We start from the raw sequence: 9,854 nt of genomic DNA, 5'->3' as shown, positions 1-9,854 counted from the left end.
TTGCGTGGATGAAGTACTAGGGAGGATGTGGCTCAAATATTGGAACAGTGAAGTAAAGCTTCTGAGCATCCCCTTTGGCCATTTTCTCAAGTGTAATGGTCAAATAAACCTAATCAGGAAAGACATCATTGCTTAAAACATAGGAATCAAATGTCCATGATGCAAACCAATGCAGCCTACGATTTAGAGCTCGATGCGAGCTTGAGAAACAGATGAAACATCCGACAAGAATTGCAAGAATTGATTTGTCAAAATTTCCATCTACCTTAGAATATATAAACAGATGCAGATGATGGAGGAGCAGGTGGCAAATGCTAGGGTGTTCGTCGGCACCAGGGTTTATATCACCATTATGAAAAGGATCACTGTTCCGGCGACTGAGACAATTTGATCTAGAATCCCCATATGATAGGTTTGGACCGCTGGCAGCAGCATCAAACGTAGCATCTCCAGAGCTCCCGGGAAGATGGGCCAGCAATGGTTGAACTTTCTACTGATGTATAGAGGAAAACATTACACGCTTACAAAAGAATTCTCATACCATGTATATATATAGATAGCTATACAAACTTGTAAGAATAGACACTTTTATAATCATAAAACAGGTCACCTTCATTGGAATAGGTGGATGCAGCGGCTGCCAGATTATCATTAATACAGAGTTGTGTAGTAAGCTTGGAAAGAATAGAGGACTGTTTCTGGATACGCTCTTTCCTCCGCTTGACATTCTGGTCCTCCTGGAGAAGCTCTTCTATTCTTTCCATGCTTTGAGCACTATAATTTCGAATTAAACGAGGCACATCATGATCAAAAAAATAAAAGCATAATATGCACAAATCTTTTAAACAAGGAGATGAATGTTCACATATATATTGAAGAACTAGCTTAATAGGGCATGCTCTAGTGAGTATTCCGTAATCTCCCCATGCTCATTCGCGGTGGTTAAGAATTACAAACTGCCGAAAGCATCACACACGATAGGCTGGATGCATGGAAAGAAACAAACCTTACAGAACTGTATAGCTTAAATAGCATGTCTTCTTTGTCCAATCCCTGAGTACAGACCATGCTGGAGGAACTTGTCGTGAAGTTCATGGCAAAGTACCCGAGCTAAAGCTCTTTTACCCTCGGAACTATGAACCATCTTTTCACCAAGCCTGGAAAGTTCATCCTGTCCTGGAGTCTGCAGTAGTCACACGATCAATATCAATAATCAACATTCAATATAGTGGTAAATAGTGGATCATACTCTAGCATATGACGTATAGAAACAATCAATGCGTCCAGACAAAACTAGAACAGAAGCAACTTCACGAGACAACTTACCCTGAAAGAAGATTTGGCAGCCTAATTTCCATGCTATTTCGGATCTGTTGAGCGAGGGTACTCCACTAGTTGATGCAGGTACTTGTTTTCCTTATTCAGGTTTGAATTCTCATTTTCAGATCTTGATTTCTCTTCCAGAAGTGCTTCAAGTTGAAGCCTCACCAAACCGTCATGCTTTCCTCCCATTACTCCATCATGAAACTTCCCATTTCTTCCTCCAATGGCTTACTCTGGCTATTTTTTTCACATTTTCTTGGAAATCTTCCTTTGATTCTGCTCTCTGTTTTTCCCTTTTCTGGACCTGTTCCACAAATTTTTCTTTTCTTTTTTTTCCCACAGATCTGCCTGCTCTTTTTTTCTTCTTATTTCTGTTTTTTTTCTTTTTTATGTTTTTTTCTTCTTTTCTCCACATTTTGCTCTTGTTCTACCCCTTACCATGTTTCTTTCTACTCTTTCTGCCATAGTGTTGCCAGATTACAATCATAGTCTAGCATATTCAACATGCTACTTGGGACTTGCCCTGGAGCCTGCAGTAATCACACAATCAATACCAATAATCAATATTCATTATAGGTGTAAATTGTGCATCATACTCTAGCATATGATGTACTGAAAGTATCAATGCGTCCAGACAAAACTTGGACAGAAGCAGCTTCAAAAGACAGCATACCCTGAAAGAATATTTGGCATTCTCATTTTGCGATCTTGATTTCTCTTCCAGAAGTGCTTCAAGTTGAAGCCCCGCCAATCGTTGTCTATCCCTCCCATTACTCCATCACGAAGCTCCCCATCTCTTCCTCCAACAGCTTATTCTCGTCTTGGAACTATTTCTTTAATTCTGCACTGTTTTTTCCTTTTTCTAGATCTGTTCCCCCAATTTTTTCTTTTCTTTTCTTTTTTTTTTCCACAGATCTGTCTCCTCTTCTTTTTTTTTCTTTTTTCTTTTTTTCTTCTTTTTCTGTTTTTATCTTCTTTTCTCCCCATTTTGGTCCGTGTGATATAGCACATCAAAAGCCTGTCATGATTACAATAACTCTAGTCAGAATAAATAAAACCCAAGAGTTCATGCTATATTGAGAAAACTGTTGGGAAACAACAAGGGAGACTGACAAGTTTCATCCAAACCTTCGTCTGTATGGGGTTAAAATGTATGTATCTGTACAATTCTTGATAAGTTCCATTTGCAAGTGCAGTCACAAGAAGTGGTTTCAAGTCAAGGAGTTCCATATAAGTTGTAGGAGCCTGAAGGAACATAAGAAAACTTTAAGATTAAAACTCTTCATGGTTTTCAAAACATAAATATCAGTGAATCTCAAAATCACCTCAGGGAGCATGAGGTTCCGGAAGGACATAGTATAGAAACACTCTGAATGCATCCATGAATCTGAAATTGCGTGGATGAAGTACTAGGGAGGATGTGTCACAAATATTGGAACAGTGAAGTAGAGCTTCTGAGCATCCCCTTTGGCCATTTTCTCAAGTGTAATGGTCAAATAAACCTAATCAGGAAAGACATCATTGCTTAAAACATAGGAATCAAATGTCCATGATGCAAACCAATGCAGCCTACGATTTAGAGCTCGATGCGAGCTTGAGAAACTGATGAAACATCTGACAAGAATTGCAAGAATTGATTTGTCAAAATTTCCATCTACCTTAGAATATATAAACAGATGCAGATGATGGAGGAGCAGGTGGCAAATGCTAGGGTGTTCGTCGGCACCAGGGTTTATATCACCATTATGAAAAGGATCACTGTTCCGGCGACTGAGACAATTTGATCTAGAATCCCCATATGATAGGTTTGGACCGCTGGCAGCAGCATCAAACGTAGCATCTCCAGAGCTCCCGGGAAGATGGGCCAGCAATGGTTGAACTTTCTACTGATGTATAGAGGAAAACATTACACTCTTTCTGCCATAGTGTTGCCAGATTACAATCATAGTCTAGCATATTCAACATGCTACTTGGGACTTGCCCTGGAGCCTGCAGTAATCACACAATCAATACCAATAATCAATAAATTGTGCATCATACTCTAGCATATGATGTACTGAAAGTATCAATGCGTCCAGACAAAACTTGGACAGAAGCAGCTTCACGAGACAGCATACCCTAAAAGAAGATTTGGCATTCTCATTTTGCGATCTTGATTTCTCTTCCAGAAGTGCTTCAAGTTGAAGCCCCGCCAATCTTTGTCTTTCCCTCCCATTACTCCATCACGAAGCTCCCCATCTCTTCCTCCAACAGCCTATTTTCGTCTTGGAACTCTTTCTTTAATTCTGCACTGTTTTTTTCCTTTTTCTAGATCTGTTCCCCCAATTTTTTCTTTTCTTTTCTTTTTTTTTTTCCACAGATCTGTCTCCTCTTCTTTTTTTTTCTTTTTTCTTTTTTTCTTCTTTTTCTGTTTTTATCTTCTTTTCTCCCCATTTTGGTCCGTGTGATATAGCACATCAAAAGCCTGTCATGATTACAATAACTCTAGTCAGAATAAATAAAACCCAAGAGTTCATGCTATATTGAGAAAACTGTTGGGAAACAACAAGGGAGACTGGCAAGTTTCATCCAAACCTTCGTCTGTATGGGGTTAAAATGTATGTATCTGTACAATTCTTCATAAGTTCCATTTGCAAGTGCAGTCACAAGAAGTGGTTTCAAGTCAAGGAGTTCCATATAAGTTGTAAGAGCCTGAAGGAACATAAGAAAACTTTAAGATTAAAACTCTTCATGGTTTTCAAAACATAAATATCAGTGAATCTCAAAATCACCTCAGGGAGCATGAGGTTCCGGAAGGACATAGTATAGAAACACTCTGAATGCATCCATGAATCTGAAATTGCGTGGATGAAGTACTAGGGAGGATGTGTCACAAATATTGGAACAGTGAAGTAGAGCTTCTGAGCATCCCCTTTGGCCATTTTCTCAAGTGTAATGGTCAAATAAACCTAATCAGGAAAGACATCATTGCTTAAAACATAGGAATCAAATGTCCATGATGCAAACCAATGCAGCCTACGATTTAGAGCTCGATGCGAGCTTGAGAAACTGATGAAACATCCGACAAGAATTGCAAGAATTGATTTGTCAAAATTTCCATCTACCTTAGAATATATAAACAGATGCAGATGATGGAGGAGCAGGTGGCAAATGCTAGGGTGTTCGTCGGCACCAGGGTTTATATCACCATTATGAAAAGGATCACTGTTCCGGCGACTGAGACAGTTTGATCTAGAATCTCCATATGATAGGTTTGGACCGCTGGCAGCAGCATCAAACTTAGCATCTCCAGAGCTCCCGGGAAGATGGGCCAGCAATGGTTGAACTTTCTACTGATGTATAGAGGAAAACATTACACTCTTACAAAAGAATTCTCATACCATGTATATATATAGATAGCTATACAAACTTGTAAGAATAGACACTTTTATAATCATAAAACAGGTCACCTTCATTGGAATAGGTGGATGCAGCGGCTGCCAGATTATCATTAATACAGAGTTGTGTAGTAAGCTTGGAAAGAATAGAGGACTGTTTCTGGATACGCTCTTTCCTCCGCTTGACATTCTGGTCCTCCTGGAGAAGCTCTTCTATTCTTTCCATGCTTTGAGCACTATAATTTCGAATTAAACGAGGCACATCATGATCAAAAAAATAAAAGCATAATATGCACAAATCTTTTAAAAAAGGAGATGAATGTTCACATATATATTGAAGAACTAGCTTAATAGGGCATGCTCTAGTGAGTATTCCGTAATCTCCCCATGTGCATTCGCGGTGGTTAAGAATTACAAACTGCCGAAAGCATCACACACGATAGGCTGGATGCATGGAAAGAAACAAACCTTACAGAACTGTATAGCTTAAATAGCATGTCTTCTTTGTCCAATCCCTGAGTTCAGACCACGCTGGAGGAACTTGTCGTGAAGTTCATGGCAAAGTACCCGAGCTAAAGCTCTTTTACCCTCGGAACTATGAACCATCTTTTCACCAAGCCTGGAAAGTTCATCATGTCCTGGAGTCTGCAGTAGTCACACGATCAATATCAATAATCAACATTCAATATAGTGGTAAATAGTGGATCATACTCTAGCATATGACGTACAGAAAGAATCAATGCGTCCGGACAAAACTAGAACAGAAGTAACTTCACGAGACAACTTACCCTGAAAGAAGACTTGGCAGCCTAATTTCCATGCTATTTCGGATCTGTTGAGCGAGGGTACTCCACTAGTTGATGCAGGTACTTGTTTTCCCTATTCAAGTTTGAATTCTCATTTTCAGATCTTGATTTCTCTTCCAGAAGTGCTTCAAGTTGAAGCCTCACCAAACCGTCATGCTTTCCTCCCATTACTCCATCATGAAACTTCCCATTTCTTCTTCCAATAGCTTACTCTGGCTATTTTTTCACATTTTCTTGGAAATCTTCCTTTGATTCTGCTCTCTGTTTTTCCCTTTTCTGGATCTGTTCCACAAATTTTTCTTTTCTTTTTTTTTCCACAGATCTGCCTTCTCTTTTTTTCTTCTTATTTCTGTTTTTTTTCTTTTTTATGTTTTTTTCTTCTTTTTTCCACATTTTGCTCTTGTTCTACCCCTTACCATGTTTCTTTCTACTCTTTCTGCCATAGTGTTGCCAGATTACAATCATAGTCTAGCATATTCAACATGCTACTTGGGACTTGCCCTGGAGCCTGCAGTAATCACACAATCAATACCAATAATCAATAAATTGTGCATCATACTCTAGCATATGATGTACTGAAAGTATCAATGCGTCCAGACAAAACTTGGACAGAAGCAGCTTCACGAGACAGCATACCCTAAAAGAAGATTTGGCATTCTCATTTTGCGATCTTGATTTCTCTTCCAGAAGTGCTTCAAGTTGAAGCCCCGCCAATCTTTGTCTTTCCCTCCCATTACTCCATCACGAAGCTCCCCATCTCTTCCTCCAACAGCCTATTTTCGTCTTGGAACTCTTTCTTTAATTCTGCACTGTTTTTTCCTTTTTCTAGATCTGTTCCCCCAATTTTTTCTTTTCTTTTCTTTTTTTTTTCCACAGATCTGTCTCCTCTTCTTTTTTTTTCTTTTTTCTTTTTTTCTTCTTTTTCTGTTTTTATCTTCTTTTCTCCCCATTTTGGTCCGTGTGATATAGCACATCAAAAGCCTGTCATGATTACAATAACTCTAGTCAGAATAAATAAAACCCAAGAGTTCATGCTATATTGAGAAAACTGTTGGGAAACAACAAGGGAGACTGGCAAGTTTCATCCAAACCTTCGTCTGTATGGGGTTAAAATGTATGTATCTGTACAATTCTTCATAAGTTCCATTTGCAAGTGCAGTCACAAGAAGTGGTTTCAAGTCAAGGAATTCCATATAAGTTGTAAGAGCCTGAAGGAACATAAGAAAACTTTAAGATTAAAACTCTTCATGGTTTTCAAAACATAAATATCAGTGAATCTCAAAATCACCTCAGGGAGCATGAGGTTCCGGAAGGACATAGTATAGAAACACTCTGAATGCATCCATGAATCTGAAATTGCGTGGATGAAGTACTAGGGAGGATGTGTCACAAATATTGGAACAGTGAAGTAGAGCTTCTGAGCATCCCCTTTGGCCATTTTCTCAAGTGTAATGGTCAAATAAACCTAATCAGGAAAGACATCATTGCTTAAAACATAGGAATCAAATGTCCATGATGCAAACCAATGCAGCCTACGATTTAGAGCTCGATGCGAGCTTGAGAAACTGATGAAACATCCGACAAGAATTGCAAGAATTGATTTGTCAAAATTTCCATCTACCTTAGAATATATAAACAGATGCAGATGATGGAGGAGCAGGTGGCAAATGCTAGGGTGTTCGTCGGCACCAGGGTTTATATCACCATTATGAAAAGGATCACTGTTCCGGCGACTGAGACAATTTGATCTAGAATCCCCATATGATAGGTTTGGACCGCTGGCAGCAGCATCAAACGTAGCATCTCCAGAGCTCCCGGGAAGATGGGCCAGCAATGGTTGAACTTTCTACTGATGTATAGAGGAAAACATTACACTCTTACAAAAGAATTCTCATACCATGTATATATATAGATAGCTATACAAACTTGTAAGAATAGACACTTTTATAATCATAAAACAGGTCACCTTATTGGAATAGGTGGATGCAGCGGCTGCCAGATTATCATTAATACAGAGTTGTGTAGTAAGCTTGGAAAGAATAGAGGACTGTTTCTGGATACGCTCTTTCCTCCGCTTGACATTCTGGTCCTCCTGGAGAAGCTCTTCTATTCTTTCCATGCTTTGAGCACTATAATTTCGAATTAAACGAGGCACATCATGATCAAAAAAATAAAAGCATAATATGCACAAATCTTTTAAAAAAGGAGATGAATGTTCACATATATATTGAAGAACTAGCTTAATAGGGCATGCTCTAGTGAGTATTCCGTAATCTCCCCATGTGCATTCGCGGTGGTTAAGAATTACAAACTGCCGAAAGCATCACACACGATAGGCTGGATGCATGGAAAGAAACAAACCTTACAGAACTGTATAGCTTAAATAGCATGTCTTCTTTGTCCAATCCCTGAGTTCAGACCACGCTGGAGGAACTTGTCGTGAAGTTCATGGCAAAGTACCCGAGCTAAAGCTCTTTTACCCTCGGAACTATGAACCATCTTTTCACCAAGCCTGGAAAGTTCATCATGTCCTGGAGTCTGCAGTAGTCACACGATCAATATCAATAATCAACATTCAATATAGTGGTAAATAGTGGATCATACTCTAGCATATGACGTACAGAAAGAATCAATGCGTCCAGACAAAACTAGAACAGAAGCAACTTCACGAGACAACTTACCCTGAAAGAAGACTTGGCAACCTAATTTCCATGCTATTTCGGATCTGTTGAGCGAGGGTACTCCACTAGTTGATGCAGGTACTTGTTTTCCCTATTCAAGTTTGAATTCTCATTTTCAGATCTTGATTTCTCTTCCAGAAGTGCTTCAAGTTGAAGCCTCACCAAACCGTCATGCTTTCCTCCCATTACTCCATCATGAAACTTCCCATTTCTTCTTCCAATAGCTTACTCTGGCTATTTTTTCACATTTTCTTGGAAATCTTCCTTTGATTCTGCTCTCTGTTTTTCCCTTTTCTGGATCTGTTCCACAAATTTTTCTTTTCTTTTTTTTTTCCACAGATCTGCCTTCTCTTTTTTTCTTCTTATTTCTGTTTTTTTTCTTTTTTATGTTTTTTTCTTCTTTTTTCCACATTTTGCTCTTGTTCTACCCCTTACCATGTTTCTTTCTACTCTTTCTGCCATAGTGTTGCCAGATTACAATCATAGTCTAGCATATTCAACATGCTACTTGGGACTTGCCCTGGAGCCTGCAGTAATCACACAATCAATACCAATAATCAATAAATTGTGCATCATACTCTAGAATATGATGTACTGAAAGTATCAATGCGTCCAGACAAAACTTGGACAGAAGCAGCTTCACGAGACAGCATACCCTAAAAGAAGATTTGGCATTCTCATTTTGCGATCTTGATTTCTCTTCCAGAAGTGCTTCAAGTTGAAGCCCCGCCAATCTTTGTCTTTCCCTCCCATTACTCCATCACGAAGCTCCCCATCTCTTCCTCCAACAGCCTATTTTCGTCTTGGAACTCTTTCTTTAATTCTGCACTGTTTTTTCCTTTTTCTAGATCTGTTCCCCCAATTTTTTCTTTTCTTTTCTTTTTTTTTTCCACAGATCTGTCTCCTCTTCTTTTTTTTCTTTTTTCTTTTTTTCTTCTTTTTCTGTTTTTATCTTCTTTTCTCCCCATTTTGGTCCGTGTGATATAGCACATCAAAAGCCTGTCATGATTACAATAACTCTAGTCAGAATAAATAAAACCCAAGAGTTCATGCTATATTGAGAAAACTGTTGGGAAACAACAAGGGAGACTGGCAAGTTTCATCCAAACCTTCGTCTGTATGGGGTTAAAATGTATGTATCTGTACAATTCTTGATAAGTTCCATTTGCAAGTGCAGTCACAAGAAGTGGTTTCAAGTCAAGGAGTTCCATATAAGTTGTAAGAGCCTGAAGGAACATAAGAAAACTTTAAGATTAAAACTCTTCATGGTTTTCAAAACATAAATATCAGTGAATCTCAAAATCACCTCAGGGAGCATGAGGTTCCGGAAGGACATAGTATAGAAACACTCTGAATGCATCCATGAATCTGAAATTGCGTGGATGAAGTACTAGGGAGGATGTGTCACAAATATTGGAACAGTGAAGTAGAGCTTCTGAGCATCCCCTTTGGCCATTTTCTCAAGTGTAATGGTCAAATAAACCTAATCAGGAAAGACATCATTGCTTAAAACATAGGAATCAAATGTCCATGATGCAAACCAATGCAGCCTACGATTTAGAGCTCGATGCGAGCTTGAGAAACTGATGAAACATCCGACAAGAATTGCAAGAATTGATTTGTCAAAATTTCCATCTACCTTAGAATATATAAACAGATGCAGATGA

The 9,854-nt window shown here is 38.8% G+C and overlaps 2 protein-coding genes across 4 annotated transcripts; both read right to left on the bottom strand.

The window, feature by feature from the left end:
- Positions 1-354: 354 nt before the first annotated feature.
- Positions 355-1,048, bottom strand: LOC121758746 (dynamin-2A-like). Of its 2 annotated transcripts, none has more exons than XM_042154138.1 (3): positions 1,007-1,048; positions 611-774; positions 355-493 (listed from the first exon to the last, which is right to left on the bottom strand). In XM_042154138.1, exons 1-3 carry the CDS (start codon positions 1,033-1,035, stop codon positions 435-437), a joined length of 252 nt encoding a protein of 83 aa, XP_042010072.1. In that variant the 5' UTR covers positions 1,036-1,048; the 3' UTR covers positions 355-434. The 2 variants fall into 2 exon arrangements, with proteins under 2 accessions (XP_042010072.1, XP_042010073.1); XM_042154139.1 differs by having other exon boundaries at positions 355-490.
- Positions 1,049-3,070: 2,022 nt separating this feature from the next.
- On the bottom strand, positions 3,071-5,210 carry LOC121758679 (dynamin-2A-like). Of its 2 annotated transcripts, none has more exons than XM_042154057.1 (3): positions 5,169-5,210; positions 4,773-4,936; positions 3,071-3,209 (listed from the first exon to the last, which is right to left on the bottom strand). In XM_042154057.1, exons 1-3 carry the CDS (start codon positions 5,195-5,197, stop codon positions 3,151-3,153), a joined length of 252 nt encoding a protein of 83 aa, XP_042009991.1. In that variant the 5' UTR covers positions 5,198-5,210; the 3' UTR covers positions 3,071-3,150. The 2 variants fall into 2 exon arrangements, with proteins under 2 accessions (XP_042009991.1, XP_042009992.1); XM_042154058.1 differs by having other exon boundaries at positions 3,071-3,206.
- Between the last annotated feature and the right edge of the window lie 4,644 nt (positions 5,211-9,854).

Source organism: Salvia splendens, chromosome 12, assembly GCF_004379255.2.
Source record: "Salvia splendens isolate huo1 chromosome 12, SspV2, whole genome shotgun sequence".
In the NCBI taxonomy this organism is placed as follows: Eukaryota; Viridiplantae; Streptophyta; class Magnoliopsida; order Lamiales; family Lamiaceae; genus Salvia; species Salvia splendens.
Note: the sequence above shows the minus strand (reverse complement) of the source record. Positions and strands in the feature narration are given on the sequence as shown.